This window comes from Somniosus microcephalus, chromosome 13 (assembly GCF_052327205.1).
Source record: "Somniosus microcephalus isolate GS21.2 chromosome 13, FLI_Smic_1.0, whole genome shotgun sequence".
In the NCBI taxonomy this organism is placed as follows: domain Eukaryota; kingdom Metazoa; phylum Chordata; class Chondrichthyes; order Squaliformes; family Somniosidae; genus Somniosus; species Somniosus microcephalus.
Window position 1 is genome coordinate 42559992 of NC_140999.1, and position 19561 is coordinate 42579552.

General features: G+C 48.4%; 1 protein-coding gene across 6 annotated transcripts in view; it reads right to left on the reverse strand.

The window, feature by feature from the left end:
* LOC147108271 (phospholipid-transporting ATPase ABCA1-like) overlaps nucleotides 1-19561 on the reverse strand; it is a 177662-nt gene that overhangs the window by 136050 nt on the left and 22051 nt on the right. For 4 of the 6 annotated variants that reach the window (XM_086004831.1, XM_086004826.1, XM_086004829.1 and 1 more), the window contains 3 exons: nucleotides 17909-18018; nucleotides 12724-12817; nucleotides 6578-6719 (listed from right to left, as the gene is read on the reverse strand). In XM_086004831.1, coding sequence (XP_085860957.1) covers nucleotides 6578-6719; nucleotides 12724-12817; nucleotides 17909-17974 — 302 coding nt within the window. In that variant the 5' untranslated portion in view covers nucleotides 17975-18018. The remainder of the gene's footprint in view (nucleotides 1-6577; nucleotides 6720-12723; nucleotides 12818-17908; nucleotides 18019-19561) is intronic. The other 2 variants (XM_086004827.1, XM_086004830.1) reach the window with 1 other exon arrangement.

A 19561-nucleotide genomic window follows, 5' to 3' on the forward strand; every position in this document is an offset into this window, starting at 1 on the left:
AGGATCAGCCCTAACAGTCATAAACCGAACGGACTACAAGCGGCTATTCTCACATATACCCTTGAGAGATACAAAGATTGTCTTGAAGACGTACATGGGGCAAAAAGTCTACCCCAAAGGAAAAATAAGGGTGATTATATATAACAGCAAGGAAACACCAAAAATGGACCTATATATATTGCCAGATGGAGGACCACCACTACTAGGGCGTGAATGGATCCAGAAGATACAGCTAGATTGGCATTCCATACAAGCACTGACTGTAGATGCCAAAAAGGATGAAGATGTCACACCTGGACGACTGTCAAAAATGCTAACTGACGCACAAGAAGTGTTCCAGCAGGGACTCGGAACACTAAAAGGCATAACAGCGACGATCAAAATAGAGGAAAATGCAAGCCCAAAGTTTTTTGTTGTTGTTTTTTTTAAGGCCAGACCAGTGCCTTATGCGATCCGCCCAGCCGTCGAAACAGAGCTGGAAGGTTTGGAACGTTCAGGAGTACTGTCCAAAGTGGACTGGAGCGAGTGGGCTACACCCATCATTCCTGTAATGAAGAGGTCGTTGAGTAATACGCCTGGGAAACCGAAGAAGGTTCGCATCTGTGGGGACTTTAAGGTGACAGTGAACCCAGTCCTTCGCACTGTACAATATCCGCTTCCGCGGATTGAAGATATTTTCGCCTCGCTATCTGGAGGGAAACGCTTCACTAAGATTGATCTGGCCCAGGCGTACCTGCAAATGGAGGTAGAAGAAGCCTCGAAACAGTACCTCACGATCAACACTCAAAGGTCTCTACCAATACAACCGGCTGGTGTTCGGGGTAGCATCAGCTCCGGCTATTTGGCAAAGGGCAATGGAACAAGTCCTGCAAGGGATTCCAGGGACCCAGTGTTATTTGGACGACATCCTGGTCACGGGCAAAAATGACTGTGATCACCTCGCCAACCTGGAGCAGGTGCTCACTAGATTGAAGGAATATGGGCTCCGAGCTAATCACCACAAATGCGAGTTTTTCCAGAAGTAGATCTCGTATTGTGGCCACGTTATTGATAAAGAGGGGTTACATAAGTCCACGGAAAAGATTGGAGGTAGTAGTCAAGGCTCCAGCACCGGAAAATGTGTCACAACGGAGGTCGTTCCTCAGGCTGGTGAACTACTACCATAAGTTCTTGCCGAATTTCTCTACCGTACTACACCCACTGAACACCCTACTGCAAACGGGTACCATGGAAGTGGAGTGACGAATGTAAACGAGCTTTCCCAAAGAGCAAAGCATTGATCACATCAAAAGAGGTGTTGGGTCATTTCAACCCAGCACTACCAATTCATTTGGCGTGTGATGCATCACCCTATGGCATTGGAGCGGTGCTGTCGCACAAATTCCCGGACGGCTCGGAGAGGCCAGTAGCCTTTGCGTCTCGGTCACTAACCTCAGCCGAGCATAACTACGCCCAGATTGACAGGGAGGCCCTCAGCCTAGTGTGGGGAGTGAAAAAGTTCAATCACTATCGGCACGGGGAGAAGTTCACCTTACTGACTGACCACCAACCACTTGTCTCCATCTTTAATCCAAAGAAGGGCGTTCCAGTGATGACTGCGCAACGGCTACAAACATGGTCCCTTTTTCTAGGGGCGCACCAATATGAAATCGAGTATAAGGGCACGAAACAGCATGGAAACGCTGATGGGCTATCACGCCTGCCACTGCCTACTGCGGAGGAAGCACCAGCAGTGGATCCTGTCGAAATATTTCATTCGACTATAATGGAATGCTTGCCAGTAACTAACGCTGGTACAGAGAAGGAGACCTGAAATGACCCGACACTGTCTCGGGTATATGAATTGACGGTGAAGGGAATGCCAGCACATGGCGACTCACTGTTGCCAGCATTCTCATCCTGAAGAGAACAGCTGTCAGTATGCCAGGGGACCTTGATGTATGGATCCTGAGTGGTAATTCCACCCAAGTTAAGGGAGAGAGTGCTCAATGAGCTTCACGAAGGTCATCTGGGAGGGGTGAAAATGAAAAGCCTTGCTAGGGCTTGTGTGGTGGCCGGGGATCGATCAGCAAATCGAGGACCTGACAAAGAGCTGCTCAGGATGCCAGAAGGTCCAAAATGCACCACCACATGCCCCTCTACACCCATGGGAGTGGCCCTCATCTCCATGGCAACAGGTGCATATTGATTTTGCTGGTCCATTCATGGACTCAATGTTTTTAATAGCCGTGGATGCGCACTCGAAATGGCCTGAGGTGATCAAAATGTCCTCCACCACCACGGAGAAAACTATTGCAGTCCTACGGACCATTTTTGCCAGGAACGGCTTGCCAGAGCAGATTTGCTCTGATAACGGACCACAGTTTGTGTCCGAAGAGTTTCGAAGATTTATGAAAAGGAATGGGGTAAGGCATTACACATCCGCCCCGTATCATCCAGCCACAAATGGATTGGAGAGAGGTTCATACAAACCTTTAAAAAAAGCAGTAAAGGCCATGTGCGATGACGACATTCCACTGCAGCATAAGGTGGACAATTTCCTGTTAGCCTACAGAAATGCGACACATGCAGTCACCAACCAGGCCCGGCCATGATGTTCTTTAACCGAAGGTTGAGATCTCGTCTGGATTTGCTCAGACAAAATGTACGAAGAGATGTTGAGAGTAAGCAATTCCAGCACATCAATGAGAAGCCGACAAGGAGCTTCAATGTAGGGCAACCAGTCTTGGCCCGCGACTACCGAACAGAGAAATGGCAACCAGGAACGATATGCACACGGCAGGGGCCACTAATGTACACAGTGGACGTTGGGGAGAGCATCGTGAGACGCCATGCTGACCAGATCCTAGAGTCACAGGAACGAGTCAACTCCATGCCTCGCCCATATGTACCTGGTGATGAACCCGACGTACAGGTAGCATCTACCCCAGAAACAGTAGCATCGGAAGCTGATGAACCAACCGACGACAGGGGACCAGAATCGCCTCCGCACCAAGAGCAAGACACTCGGGAAAGGCGCTATCCAGAAAAGATCAGGAAGCCTCCCCAAAGACTGAATTTATAAACAGACTATTTTCAGCTAATGTTGCATGTTAAAAGTGTTAATTGTAATTAGTTTGATATTTAATTGTTAAATGAGTGTTATGGTACTGTTAATCTAAAAGGGGAGGAATTGTAATGTATGTACCTTTAAGGGGGGAACTACTTTCTACAGCTCATGTATACTGTAGTACCGGCAGTGACCACACCTGTATATAACGCTGAGTAGTAATCTGTTGTTTCAGTTGCAGTTTGAACCACGTTGAGTAAACACCTGTTGTACCATTCTCTGCAGTCCTTTTCTTATTATTACACGGACGTAACACCTTTGACTCCACTCACTTCCTACAAATTAAAGGTGTTGCTATGGGAACCTGCATGGGTCCTAGCTATGCCTTCCTTTTCGTGGGATGTGGAACATTCTTTGTTCCAGTCCTACTCCGGTCCCCCTCCCCCGCAACCACTTTTTCCGGTACATTGATGACTATCGGTGTAGTTTCCTGCCTTTGCCCTGAACTAGAAAATTTAATTTAACTTTGCTTCCAATTTCCACCCTTCCCCCACCTTCACATGGTCCATCTCCGACTCTTCTCTTCCCTTCCTCGACTTCTGTGTCTCCATTTCTGGGGATAGGCTATTGACAAACATTCACTAAAAGCCCACTGACTCCCACAGCTACCTGGACTACACTTCCTCCCACCCCGCTTCCTGTAAGGACTCTATTCCATTCTCTCAGTTTCTCCCTCGCATCTGCTCTGACGATGCCACTTTCCATACTAGTGCTTCCGATATGTCTTCCTTTTTCCTCAACCGAGGATTCCCCGCTACCATGGTTGACATGGACCCTTGACCGTGTCCGTTCTATTTCCTGCACTTCTGCTCTCACCCCTTCCCCTCCCTCCCAGAACCATGATAGGGTTCCTCTTGTCCTCACCTTTCACCCCACCAACCTCCACGTTCAACGTATCATCCTCTGCCATTTCCGCCACCTCTAGCATAGAAACATAGAAAATAGGAGCAGGAGTAGGCCATTCGGCCCTTCGAGCCTGCTCCGCCATTCAATGAGATCATGGCTGATCATCCAAATTCAGTACCCTGTCCCTGCCTTCTCCCCATATCCCTTGATCCCTTTAGCCTTAAGAAATATATCCAACTCTTTTTTGAATATATTTAATGAACTGGCCTCCACCGCCCTCTGTGGCAGAGAATTCCACAGGTTCACCACTCTCTGGGTGAAGAAATTCCTCCTCATTTCAGTCCTAAATGTCTTACCCCAAACACATCTTCCTCTCCCCTTTCAGCATTCCGAAGGGACTGCTCCCTCCGCGACACCCTGGTCCACTCCTCAATTACCCCCAACACCCTTTCCCCTTCCCACGGCACCTTCCTGTGAAAACGCAGGAGATGCAACACCTGCCCTTTTACCTCCTCCCTTCCCACTGTCCAAGGCCCCAAACACTCCCATCAGGTGAAACAGCGATTTACTTGTACTTCTTGCAATTTAGAGTACTGTATTTGCTGCTCACGGTGCAGTCTCCTCTACAGTGGGGAGACCAAACACAGACTGGGTGACCGCTTTGTGGAACACCTCCGTTCAGTCCCTAAGCATGACCCCAAGCTTCCGGTCGCCTGTCACTTTAATTATTCACTCCACTCCCACTCCGACCCTCCATCCTCGGCCTCTTAAACTGTTCCAACGAAGCTCAACGTAAGCTCAAGGAACAGCTCATCTTTTGATAGGCACTTTACAGCCTTCTGGACTCAACATTGAGTTTAACAATTTCAGACCATAACCTTTGCCCCTATTTTTTTTTTTCCACATGGCAGCTGTTGTTGATTCTGCCATTCCCATCTCATCTAGACTCATCTTTTGTTTCTTAACTTACATAGGATATACGGCACAGAAACAGGCCATTCGGCCCAACCAGTCCATGCTGTCATGTATGCTCCACTCGAGCTTGCTCCAGTCTTACCTCATCTAAATCTATCAGCGTAACTCTCTATTCCCTTCTCCCTCATACTCTTGTCCAGCCTCCCTTTAAATGCATCTCTACTTTTTGCTTCAACCATTCCCTATGGTAGCGAGTTCCACATTCTCACCACTCTCTGGGTAAAGAAGTTTCTTCTGAATTCCCTGTTTAATTTCTTGGTGACTATCTTATATTGATGGCCTCTAGTTATGCTCTTCCCCACAAGTGGAAACATTCGCTCTGTATCCACTCTATCAAAACCTTTCATAATTTTAAAGACCTCTTATTAGGTCACCTCTCAGCCTTCTTTTTTCCAAGAGAAAAGAGACCCAGCCTGTTCATCCATGCCTGATATGTATACCCTCACATTTCTAGTATCATCCTTGTAAATCTTCTCTGCACCCTCTCCAGTGCCTCTATATCCTTTTTATAATATGGCGACCAGAACTGTACACAGTACTCCCAAGTGTGGTCTAACCAAGGTTCGATACAGGTTTAGCATAACTTGTCCCATTACCATTTCCTTTTGCCTTGCACCATCATCCCTTTTGTCTTTTAATCTCTCCTGCCTTCCATCCTATCACAGACCTTCCCTTTTGTTCTTTCCTCTCCTCCCCTCCTTCCCTGCCCCTACACTTGCACTTGCTTAAAAATCAGTTCCATCTCTAACTTTTTCCAGTTCTGGACGAAGGGTCATCGACCTGAAACGTTAACTCTGTTTCTCTCTCCACAGATGCTGCCTGACCTGCTGAGTATTTCCAGCATTTTCCGTTTTTATTTTAGGTTTTCTACACAGCTGGATTTACATTCCAGCCTGAACTGAGACCTTAACTATAAGCCACGGACAGACGCGCGGTCTGATCAATCTCCCACTCAAACTGAGCATATCATTGACTCAAATAGGTACTGGGGAGCAAAACTAAACAATGAAGCTAGATACAGATGAAGCTGCTCCCAAGATAATTGCAGATGAGGAAGGCCATTCAGCCCATCTAATTTCATCCAGCCAGAAAAGTCCTAATTGCAGAATCCAATTGGTTCTTAAATGATTCTAGGTTTTTCACCTCCACTATTCTATCTCGAAGCTGATTCACACATGGACGACTATGTTTGAAGAATTTTCTGGTTTAATAACTGAATGTACCTTCTACAAGTTTGAGCCTGTGTCCCCTTGTCTTACTCGCTCTATTTAATTTAAGGTAACATCCTGGATTAAACTTTTCCATTTCATTTATAATGTTATTTACCTTTATAAGATCACTTCCTTTCCAGGCTGAAATGTCCAAGTCTCTCCTCATAACTCAGACCCCTGCCAATGGAGATCAGTCTCGTGGCTCTCTTCGCTGTACTGCCTCTTGGAATGTCTCGCTCGTATCTTGGCAACCAGAACTGGACACAGTACTCAAACTGCAGTCTGACCAGAGCTCTGTGCAGTTTGATCACTGCTTTCTCTGACTTGTATTCTACTCTTTAGGCTGTGTAGTTCAGCATTTGTTGTTTGCAGCTCTGCATTGGTTGGACATGGATATTCTTTGGGTGAAACAGAATATGTTCTGACACATACTTACATGGATTGGTTGAAATTCCCCACAATTCCTGGAGTTTCTCCTGGTGTAGCATGCTGGAAGCAAGGATTGTTAACGTTACAGATGATTCCTTGTATCCATGGCAGTGCCCCCGCTGATGGTAACGCTTTGTTTGGAAAATGACCTGTTAAGAGAAACGAGCAAACTGTGAAGCCAAATGAATGACAAACTTCAACCCTTTCCCACTCAGACTCCGGAATCTCCAGGTTTCCCCCCCCCCCCACCAGACATTATTAGTTACTTTGAGTAGAAAGCAGTAAACGCAATTAATATCAAGCTTTAAACATGGTGCGATTGGAACATTTCATCTGCTGTACAAGTTGAGATTTGGCAGATCTAACTGTCAATGTGAAAAACCAGTCATCGGCAACAGTCTATAGGAGTTAGCACAGAAATAGAGAAGTTACGTTGGTCCAGAAATTCGGGTCTCCACGGGTGAGTACGCACGGGGTACTCACCCGTAGGCTCAATGAAGTGCCGGTTTGCTGCATGCACTGCGCATGCGCGGGAAACCGGCACTTCCGTTCCCCTGAAAGCAGGGGTTCAGAGGTCGAACGCGTGCGCAGGAGAGGATGTGCACATCGAACTTCGTTTTTTAAATTTATTTATTTATTTATTTAACAGGTTTTCCTGGGAAGGTAAGCCTGCAGAATTTAGAAATGTAAAAAGCAGGCGCAAGGCCTGCTTTTTACAAGGTAAGTGGTGAATTAATTAAAATTAAAACATTTTTCCCACAGGTTTATTATTTTTAAATACTTTAAAGCAAGATACGGTAAGTTTATTTTTAGCCCCGTTAGAAAATAAAATGATTTTTTTCAAAAATTTAAATTGTTTAAAATAGTTATTTCATTTAATTTATAGTTTATTATTTAAAAAATGTGATTTAAAAAAAAATGTATTTGAAGATTTAGTGATGTTTTGTAAGAAGAAAGGGCCCGCAGTATTTCTAAGTTTGACAGCACTTCCGGTCAGACTTATGAATGGAGCATTCCCTGCTCTGATTGGCTCCCCATGGCCCACATGATCCCAGGGGATGCTTCGAACTAACTGCGCCCCTGGGATACGCAAGCACTGCGTGCCGGCAGCTGGACCAGGCCCCGGATCGGAATTCCACGGGAGCCCACAGCTCAACGGCCGGTGCGCTACGTAAGTGCAGATCGGCAGCTTGCACCCGCGGGAAGCCCCCGACCCGAATTTCTGGGCCATTGTTTGTGCTCACTGGGGTAAAGTATGTTAGAGAGAAAAATTCGGTTACTTGGCGCCTCCTAGGGCGCAAAGAAACGAATGCCCAGGCGCAGCACCACCAATGCCTCCCTCGAAATTCAGAGGGAGATTAGCGACGGTGGTAACAGCTAGCACCCCGCGGCGCTGACGTTATTGCCGTGCACAGCGCCCCAGCCGCGATCTTCGGTGGTGCCCCCTGATTTACCGCCGGATGCGGTGTCCGACGGGGTCAGGGGGGCCTACCTGCGGCCGGGGCGGCGCTAATTAAAGGCGAGGTGCCAGGCGGCCATTTTTGTTGCTGGCTGCCTGCCAGCACCCGCCCCCGTTGCCGTCCCGGCCTCCTCTGCAGCCGCCCCCACCCCCCCCGCCCCCTGTGGAGTGCTGGCTGCGCTCCATGAGCCTGGCACTTCGAGTGCCGGGCTCTTTTGCCAGCACTCCAATCCCTGGTGGCCCAGCTGGGTCCTGGGTCGCGCTGCACAAGGCCTCTCCCCTTTAAGAAGGGGAGGAAGGCCTGCAGTACGTGCTGCGGCGCGTAGTGCCGCGAGATTCCCTCACAGTGCCCAAAGAGGGAGGTGGGGCGCTTCCAGTAGCGCCCCACTTCCCTCTTGGGGCACTACCATTCAATTTCGGCCGCGGGGGCGCTAATTTTTTTGGGGCGCGACTCAATTTTCCCCCCTTAGAGTCTAGAATTGGAATACTATCCCTTTCCATGCACTGACGGCAGAATTTCCATTTTGGTGCCCCACAAGCTCAGAACCACACCTGCCAGGAGCACATATCAGGACATTGCACACCCCAGGCCATGGCTTCCTGCCCATTAAAAGTGAATGAACAGAAATTCCCGGGCCAGGGGTCCACAATTTCTCGACGTGCACTCCTGGTGGGCACAGTCCCATGTCGGGCACGCAAAACAGAAAACGACCGCTCAACTGTCAGCATTAAACACCCCCAGCACAGCAAGTCCAAGCTGTTACGGAGCAAAGTTCTCAACTGTATCAACATTCCACCTAGGCTAGAGATGAGGGGGGAGTTAATGCTGGCGAATGGAACCCATTTTATTTCTGGCATCAAGTGCTCCCAAGTCTAGTACATGGATTAGATGCAAAGTAAAGTTTCCTTCACACTGCCCAATCAAGCCCTCCCAGGTCAGGTACAGCACGGGTTAGATACAGAGTAAAGCTCCCATTATTTACTTTGGGATTAGGCTGGATAGCTCTGTCGGCTGGCTTTCGCTTTCCATTTCCTGCTTTTTCCCAGTTCTGACGAAGGGTCATCGACCTGAAACGTTAACTCTGTTTCTCGCTCCACGGATGCTGCCTGGCCTGCTGAGTTTTTCCAGTGTTTTCTGTTGTTATTTTGGAATTCCAGCATCCGCAGTATTTTGCTATCGTATTATTATATGTACCTCACAATGAAATCTTCAGCTGAACTACAGAAAGCCTGCTCAAACAGCATTCATTCAGACAGCTGGCTTGGGCAGCTCACAGGCTGTGTGGAGCCAATACACAGCAGAAACAGATTGCTTTCAAATTTGGAATTGTGCCAAATGAATTGCAAGAAAAGTGCAGACATTCTACTGGAATAAAAGTCAGCAAAGACAGAGTCCTGAACAGTGAAGGACTCAGAGCCTGAAGATCTGGTTCACAAGGCATCTTTCATTTCTAAGTGAACCCATTATGTGCAATCAGCTACAGAGTGATACTCACCCTGGAGCACTGGCTTACTGCCCGTGACTCCAGTGTTGGCAAAGCCCTTATGCTCTGGATCAACTTATCTCATGGCACGGGACCCAATTCTTTGGGCAACACTCTTCAGTGTGGCTACATTTTCTGACAGTCAGATTTTACTGGCTGCTCACACTGGCTTGATTGAGGTGTACAAAATTATGAGGGGCATAGATAGGGTAGATAGAAAGGAACTTTTCCCCTTAGTAGAGGGGTCAATAACAAGGGGGCATAGATTCAAGGTAAGGGGCAGGAGGTTTAGAGGGGATTTGAGGAAGAACTTTTTCACCCAGAGGGTGGTTGGAATCTGGAACTCACTGCCTGAAAGGGTGGTAGAGGCAGGAACCCTCAACATTCAAGCAGCATTTGGATGAGCACTTGAAATGCCATAGCATACAAGGCTACGGACCAAATGCTGGAAAATGGAATTAGACAGGGCCTGATGGCCGGCGCGGACACGATGGGCCTCTTGCTGTGCTGTATGACTCTATGGCTTCACTTCCTGTGAAACACGAGTACTGATGTTGTGTGCAATATATGCATTGAACAGCAGTATATTACACATGCACCTACACGCAAGTATATATTACACAAGCCTCCCTGTGCCTATATACTAAACTCATGATAAATACGCGCACCAATATACGTTAAACCCATAGGTTACACAAGTACACACATGCACTTCGGTATCCCGTGGCATCAGCCCCCCTATATACACTGAAGATCATGTTGCTAAATATTTTTAATATGTACATGTCCTGATGGCTTAGAGGGTAAATCCGCCACCAAATAAGCTACTGAACCAAGAGGCCAGGTGGGGCCCCAGGTTCAATGCTTGGTTTCTGTTTTGAATTAGATGTCTTTTTAAAAAATGTCAGCCAGAATTCCAGTTTCTGATGACTATTCCAGGACTCCTGGTGGAATCTGGTGAGGACAGGATAGCATTGGGTTCGGCTTCGGAAAGCTACGAGATCAAGGCAGAAGGAAGAGAAGGGTTTGAGAAATAAACAATGTGTTTGTGGCCTCCTGGAGTTCGATGTAGAGGAGTTGGAGAGGAATTTTTAACAGGACTGGCTAGAAGTCCCTCTGCTTTTTTGCCTCTCAGGAGCGGGGTGAAGGAGAGAAGGAAGGGTGGGGACATGGGGCTGAATCCAGCAAGAAGTGCAGGAAGCTCGTACAATAGCTTTTTCTCATCAAGAGTACATAAAATAACCCCCCCGCCCCCCCAAGGTTAACTATCCTGGTGACAATCACTATCAATGTTCACACATTAAGAATGGCCACTTATACCAGGCCCCAGAGGGCACCAAGCACCAGTAGTATCCATACCCCAGCGAGAGTCAGCACCCGGGGAACCTGTACCCCAGTGAGAGTCAGCACCCGGGGAACTGTACCCCAGCGAGACTCAGCACCCGGGGAACCCGTACCCCAGCGAGAGTCAGCACCCGGGGAACTGTACCTCAGCGAGAGTCAGCACCCGGGGAATCCATACCCCAGCGAGAGTCAGCACCCGGGGAATCCATACCCCAGCGAGAGTCAGCACCCGGGGAATCCATACCCCAGCGAGAGTCAGCACCCGGGGAACTGTACCCCAGAGAGTCAGCACCCAGGGAACTGTACCCCAGAAAGAGTCAGCACCCGGGGAACTGTACCCCAGAGAGTCAGCACCCGGGGAACCCGTACCCCAGCGAGAGTCAGCACCTGGGGAACTGTACCCCAGAGAGAGTCAGCACCCGGGGGAACTGTACCCCAGAGGGAGTCAGCACCCGGGGGACTGTACCCCAGCGTGAGTCAGCACCCGGGGAATCCATACCCCAGCGAGAGTCAGCACCCGGGGAATCCATACCCCAGCGAGAGTCAGCACCCGGGGAATCCATACCCCAGCGAGAGTCAGCACCCGGGGAACTGTACCCCAGAGAGTCAGCACCCAGGGAACTGTACCCCAGAAAGAGTCAGCACCCGGGGAACTGTACCCCAGAGAGTCAGCACCCGGGGAACCCGTACCCCAGCGAGAGTCAGCACCTGGGGAACTGTACCCCAGAGAGAGTCAGCACCCGGGGGAACTGTACCCCAGCGTGAGTCAGCACCCGGGGAATCCATACCCCAGCGAGAGTCAGCACCCGGGGAATCCATACCCCAGCGAGAGTCAGCACCCGGGGAATCCATACCCCAGCGAGAGTCAGCACCCGGGGAACTGTACCCCAGAGAGTCAGCACCCAGGGAACTGTACCCCAGAAAGAGTCAGCACCCGGGGAACTGTACCCCAGAGAGTCAGCACCCGGGGAACCCGTACCCCAGCGAGAGTCAGCACCTGGGGAACTGTACCCCAGAGAGAGTCAGCACCCGGGGGAACTGTACCCCAGAGGGAGTCAGCACCCGGGGGACTGTACCCCAGCGTGAGTCAGCACCCGGGGGAACGTACCCCAGCGAGAGTCAGCACCCGGGGGAACTGTACCCCAGTGAGAGTCAGCACCCGGGGAACTGTACCCCAGTGAGAGTCAGCACCCGGGGAACTGTACCCCAGTGAGAGTCAGCACCCGGGGAACTGTACCCCAGAGAGTCAGCACCCAGGGAACTGTACCCCAGAAAGAGTCAGCACCCGGGGAACTGTACCCCAGAGAGTCAGCACCCGGGGAACCCGTACCCCAGCGAGAGTCAGCACCTGGGGAACTGTACCCCAGAGAGAGTCAGCACCCGGGGGAACTGTACCCCAGAGGGAGTCAGCACCCGGGGGACTGTACCCCAGCGTGAGTCAGCACCCGGGGGAACGTACCCCAGCGAGAGTCAGCACCCGGGGGAACTGTACCCCAGTGAGAGTCAGCACCCGGGGAACTGTACCCCAGTGAGAGTCAGCACCCGGGGAACTGTACCCCAGTGAGAGTCAGCACCCGGGGAACTGTACCCCAGAGAGTCAGCACCCGGGCAACTATACCCCAGTGAGAGTCAGCACCCGGGGGAACTGTACCCCAGAGAGAGTCAGCACCCGGGGAACTGTACCCCAGAGAGTCAGCACCCGGGCAACTGTACCCCAGTGAGTGTCAGCACCCGGGGGAACTGTACCCCAGTGAGAGTCAGCACCCGGGGGACTGTACCCCAGAGAGTCAGATCCTCAGGAGAGGAGAGAAAATATTGGGGGAAACTAGGAAACTGCATTCTTGTATCATGCACCATATTACTTACATTCGTGCTGTTCAAATGGTGGATGGGACTGACGTACTGAGATTAATATAAAGAAGAGAAAGAGAGGCCATGAAAGCTCGATAACCAGCTGAATCTGCAAAACAAACGCCACAGGAATTAAGAATTGTTAATACAGGTTTTAACACTCGTTGCACACAGAACATTCTGTATTACATCAGAGTCCCCTTCCATGAGCAGCAATAATCTGTTCAATCTGTTTGCTAACAAAACAGTAACGCCCGGCAAAGTGGACATATATTGATCTGCCACACCAGTTTTGTTTAGCTTTGTGCTAAAAGAATCAGACTTGGTAAAAATCCAATTCACAAGCACCTCAGATACCAGCAATGTCTGTGGCCTGTAAATGAACATTACTTCTGATTGACTTTCCCTCTCCTTTGATGGTATAGAAAGTGTGAGGGGGAGTGTGGAAGAATTAACTTAGTGATAAGACTGAAAAAACTTGCATTTATATAGCACCTTTCACAAGCTCAGGCTCTCCCAAACCACTTTACAGCCTATGAATTATTTTTGAAGTGTTGTCACTGTTATAGTGTAGGAAACGCAGCATCGAATTTACCCAGCAAGGTCCCACAAACAGCAATGAGATAATGACCAGATCATGGTTTTTTTTTTTTTTTTTTTTTTAAAGTGATGTTGGTTGAGGGATTATTATTGGCCAGGACACTGGGGCGAACTTCCTTGCTCTTCTTCGAGATAATGCCATGGGATCTTTTACGCCCACTTGAGGGAGCAGACGGGGCCTCGGTTTAACATCTCATCCAAACGACGGCACCTCCGACAGTGCAGCACTCACTCAGTACTGCACTCGAGTGTCAGCCTAGATTTTGTGCTCAAGTCTCTGGAGCGCGAGTTGAAACACAAACTTCTGACTCAGAGGCGAGAGTGCTGCCACTGAGCCACGGCTGACAGCTCAAAGTACTTCCCCAGTGTCTCTGCGTACCGTGTCCCCTGTGCTCTGGGATTCCCTCCACAAATACCCCCACCTGGTCAGGTGCCACCTCCCTCCTTGCTTTCAAAAGCCTCTTAAAAGCCCTTCTCTCCACCCTGGTCTTCAAAGGCCCCTCCCCTGTCTTTTCTGTTTTATTTTACTTCCTCCTGCACCACCCTGTAATGAACTGAGGAGCATTACAGAAAAATACAATTATAAAATATTTTTAATTTTTAATTATTTCCAATAAAAAATTCAGGAGAAACATCTTTACTCAGAGAGTGGTTACAATGTGGAACTTGGAGTAATTGAGGCAAATAGCATAGATGCATTTAAGGGGAAGCTAGATAAGTACATGAGGCAGAAAGAAATAGAATGATATGCTGACAGGGTTAGATGACGTAGGTGAGGAGGCTCGTGTGGAGCATAAACCAGTTGGGCCGAATGGCCTATTGCTGTAAAATTCTATGTAATATGACATTACCTTTTCAAAAATAAACATACCACAGTTCCTATCCCAACGCAGACCCACCATATTGGGTCCCCTTACCTCCAGTGCTGCACAGTGACATCACTGACGGGGAGTAATCGCCCGGATCTGGGAAATATTTCATTGGGTTTAAATCAAGTCCGCAATTTCAAACTAGTCAGTCCAAGAACTGACTTTGGAGTCACCCAATGACCGGAAATTATGGTACCAGCAAAGGATGCAGAGAGTTCAGCTGGGAGCAACCTGGAGTGACGGAGACCTACAATACTCCAGGCAGGAAATGTGACTTCTTTTTGGAAAAGTAACACATCTTTTCACAGAGATTGGAGAAAGACTTTGAATAAAATATTAAATGGCAATAAGGCCAACATTAAACTAAAGTGACAATGCAGTAGTGGAATAGGAGGCTTCTAACAATAGATTTAAAATCAGAGTCTGCTTCTAACATAGAAGATAGGAGCAGGAGTAGGCCATTCAGCCCCTCGAGCCTGTTCTGCCATTTAATGAGATCATGGCTGATCATCCAATTTCAGTACCCTGTCCCTGCTTTCTCCCCATATCCCTTGAGCCCTTTAGCCTCAAGAAATATATCTAACTCCTTCTTGAATATATTTAATGAATTGGCCTCAACTGCCTTGTGTGGTAGAGAATTCCACAGATTCACCACTCTCTAGGTGTAGAAATTCCTCCTCATCTCCGTCCTAAATGGCTTACCCCTTATCCTTAGACTGTGACCCCTGGTTCTGGACTCCCCTGCCATCGGGAACATCCTTCCTGCATCTAGTCTGTCTAGTCCCGTTAGAATTTTATAAGTTTCAATGAGATCCCCCCTCATTCTTCTAAACTCCAGCGAATATAAGCCTAATCGACCCAATCTCTCCTCATAAGTCATTCCTGCCATCCCAGGTATCAGTCTGGTGAATCTTTGCTGCACTCTCTCCATGGCAAGAACATCCTTCCTCAGATAAGGTGACCAAAAATGCACACAATACTCAAGGGTGTGGTCTCACTAAGGCCCTGTACAACTGCAGCAAGACTTCCTTGCTCCTGTACTCGAATCATCTCGCTATGAAGGCCAACATACCATTTGCCTTCTTAACCACCTGCTGCACCTGCAAGCTTACCTTCAGCGACTGCTGCACAAGGACACCCAGGTCTCGCTGCACTTCCCCTTTTCCCAATCTATTGCCGTTCAGATGATAATCTGTCTTCCTGTTTTTGCCACCGAAGTGGATAACCTCGCCTTTATCCACATTATACTGCATTTGCCATGCAGCTGCCCAATCACCCAACCCGTCCAAATCATACTGGAGTTTCTCTGCATCCTCCTCACAGCACACATGCCCACCCAGCTTTGTCTCGTCTGCAAACTTGGAGATATTACATCTAGTTTCCTCGTCTAGATCATTTATATATATTTTGTGAATAGCTGGGGTCTTAGCACCGATCCCTGCGGTACCCCACTAGTCACTGCCTGCCACTTGGAAAAAGACCCATTTATTCCAACTCTTTGCTTCCCATCTGCCAACCAGTTCTCTATCCAAGACAGTACCTTACCCCCAATCCCGTGTGCTTTAACTTTGCACACTAATCTCTTATGCGGGACCTTATCGAAAGCCTTCTGAAAGCCCAAATACACCACATCCACTGGTTCTCCCTTATCTATTCTACCAGTTACATCCTCAAAAAATTCCAGCAGATTAGTCAAGCATGATTTACCTTTTGTAATTCCATGTTGACTTTGTCCGATCCTGTCACTGTTTTCCAAGTGCTCTGCTATTACATCTTTTATAATGGACTCTAGCATTTTCCCCACTACCGATGTCAGACTTACCGGTCTATAATTCCCTGTTTTCTCTCTACCACCTTTTTTAAATAGTGGGGTTACATTAGCTATCCTCCAATCCATGGGAACTGTTCGAGTCTATAGAATTTTGGAAGATGACTAACAGGCTAACTGTGATCTTAATCCTAACCCACAATCATTTGTCATGTCCAAAAGGCTCAGTTGTTAGCACTCTCATCTTCGAGTCAGAAGATTGCGGTTCCATGCCCAACTCCAGGACTTTAGTACATCACCATTAAAGAAAATTATCTAACATTCTTTCCTCATAGTTCCCCTTACACCGCCAATATAATGATCTCAGCCGGCCCAGCAATTGGAAAGCTACAGTTGGCCTCAGCACCTCTGGTCTAAAGAGGGGGAAAACTACAAAACAAAATTCAGCCACGGTTCCTGCGCCTGATCACCATCGAGTGACACCCGCTAGAAATTGCGGACGTTGCACAAGGACATGATCTGGCTTAACTGTGATGCCCACATGGTTGAATAGCCTGCCAACACTCACTGTCCAGATTCACGGGTGAAAATGGCCACAGGGGCAAAAGCCATTGGCGCCAGTACCTCAGCAAGAGGAGAGGAGAAAGTCACCCCGATATTGGAGTCGCTATTAGCTGCTCTCTGACAGATCCCTGGGGAAGATGATGCCAGATTGCACAATGCTGCAGACTATAAAATTTCACTGCCACAGCCTTGTGCGAGCACCTTCTATTTTTATTTTATTAATGAGTGGGAGCTAGACTCTCTATTCTACTAAAACAGAGATCCTGAACTCGAGGCAAAATAAAACACTAAAATCTGAAGAGCAGAGTGCGCACGGAGAACACTGCCATGTTGAGACCGCAGTGCTATCATTCCCACAAACATAATCAATAGGAACCGAGAGAAAGAGAGGCTGCAGCAGTGAGGGGTGGCCTCCGCAGTTCATGCAGAGATGGGCACACCAGCCAACTATAAATGGGAATTTATGTATGTTTATCAGGGCTGAGCCACACCAGGTTCAATTGCCACCGTGTATGGATGGGGTATCAATAAAAGATGCTACCGTTGTACACAGCCGCCCTGGATCAGGGAGGGGGATAGTATTCAGCCAAGGTTCCAACTCCTGGTCACAACCCATTGACCCCTGCCAGGAAGTGGGTGGGTGTGGACACAGGCTGCAAACTGAACTGGGCTTGGCTGTGATGCCCTCCTTGACCAAATAGCCTCCTAACACTCAAGCTTGAATTTTCTGATCAGCAGTATTTTAAATGCAAGTTATTACTTTCTTTGTAACATGGACTCTGAGCAGAAAAGCTCGTTACTTTTTAATGTCTTCATGACAACGGAGTATATTTTACTTTGTAAAGCCGAAAGGATGGTGCAATGGGTCAGACACTAGGTTTTCGACACTGGGATTTGAGTTGGGCAAAGCACTGAGCTGGGAAGCTCCCAAATTCATTCCCCTCTGTGCCAAGTTAGCAGATTTCAGTCACGAGTCTCAATTGGTCTCACTGCCCCTGGGCTAGGGAAGGAAAAAAAATCAGCCCGTGTTCGAACAAATGATCCTTATTCAGGTGACGTCAGAGAAGTACTTGAGTGGAAAACAGGCGAGTACAGGATTGAACTTGGTTATGAAGCCACCATGATTGAGTAGTCGGTCAACACTGTCCAGGCTCCATGTGAAGAATGGCTAATTTAGTGAAAAACCAGAGAGCTGACAGAGCCTACAGAACTGTTAGCGACCTCAGGAGGCAATGGGTTAAGGAAGGAAAACCATTTTGTGAAACACTTTTTCCATTGCGACAGTGTCCCTTAAAGAGCCACTCTGCAGTGACCTCCAGTACTACAAACTGGGAGCACTGAAGATAGCAAATCAGACAAAAGACAAGGACCACATCGGCTTAATAAATCTGTAACTCACAGTTTGTCTTTTCCGATAGGTGAAATTCTTCCAGAGCAGAAGCCCAAGCTGTATCCAGAAGCTCATGTTGGTCCTTATTATTGTGCGTTAGGTAGCAGAGGTAACCTGTGCTGGAACAGAGACAAAGAACGTAAAACTATCAAGTTCATTTAGTTCAAGACCTGACTTGTACCAACACAATACATCAGGCTACTCACTACAAAACATGGGGAGGGGGGGGGGGGGGGGGGAATTCGGTTGGTTTGAGCCTCCCGTTAGCGCCTTAAGAGGGTTCTAATGTGGCACAAAGCAACTAACGCCTGTGCGCGGCGATGTTTGCGCCGCTCATGAAATTGACTAGACATTTTGTGGCGACACTAAACACTGCCACCACAATCTCCTGCGCCCGCAGATCGCGACATCAGTCGAGCGTGCAATGCCCTGGTAGCACCCCGAGTGGCGCCCCCTGTCTTACCGCCTGCCGCTAGCAACAACAGGTTGAGGGGAGCGTTTTGCAGTCAGGAAGGGACTGGGGGAGCGCCATTTAAAGGTGGCCGCTTCCTGCCTTTTTTTGTCAGTGAAATTTTTTCACCACGCATTCGGAGTGAGAGGGAGAGACTGCAGGAGATATTCAAAGATGTGTTGAGGAGTTTTGGGTACTGAGCAGCACTTTGCAAGGAAGATCAAATAAAAAAGAACCTGTATCGATTTAGAAGAGACTATGGGGGCTGCACTCTGAGCTATTTCCTGGGCCTCTCCATTGTTCTTTCCAACAGATTTGATGTACAGGTCTCTCCAGGCCTAGATTCAAGGCTGCAATGAACAGGGTGTGGATGGAGAGCAAGATCGATCCAATCCCCTTTAAGAACTGGCCAGCTACAGAAAGTCTGTGTTCCATCGTTGACTGACATTACATGAGCTTCGCTAGCGCTCTGAGTTAGCGCCTTGCTCCTCGGCCTTTGCGCCTTAAGACAGGTGTGTAGCACCTGATTTAACGCTCCAATCACCTCCAGGGGCGATAAAAGCCAAGTTTGCAGTCGGAGCCAATAATTAGCGCCAGGCGCTAAATTTTGCGCCCGGCCGATAATCGCGCCCCAAACGGGGTGATACTGAATTTCTCCCCCATGGTCTCCCTGAAAATCAACATTTATTTCCCGCCCAGCCCAATTTTCTCCCTCCTCCCAGAGGGTACAGACCTTTGCTGGGGGACAGATCCCTGGGATCTAACCCTTGCTGAGTTACAGTTCTGTAAATGCTGATTATTTCAAGGAAATGGTTTCATGGGCATCGATTCGTAATGGGATATGGTTCCACTGCTGCCCTCTGGTACCTCATCCAAGTGGTCATTCGCTATGCATCAGTCTAAATCTTGAGTGTTGGCAGGCTATTCAACGGTGAACAGCACTGCAACTGAGCCCAATCCTGTGCTCACCTCATGTCAACGCACTAGCAATATCTGGAAGGGGTCTCTGGATAGTGATCAGGATCAAGAACCTCTGCTGAGTTTTCTCCTCCCTAACCTGGGGGCATCGAGGCCACACTGTAGTGGCCCCCGCCATTCTAAAAACACCAATACTCACTATTCCAGGAATTGCCTGCCATGCTTACCATCTTGGCTCACATGAAGGATATTCATTGGAAAGATACCAAAGGGCAGCTCAAATCAAATCAAAT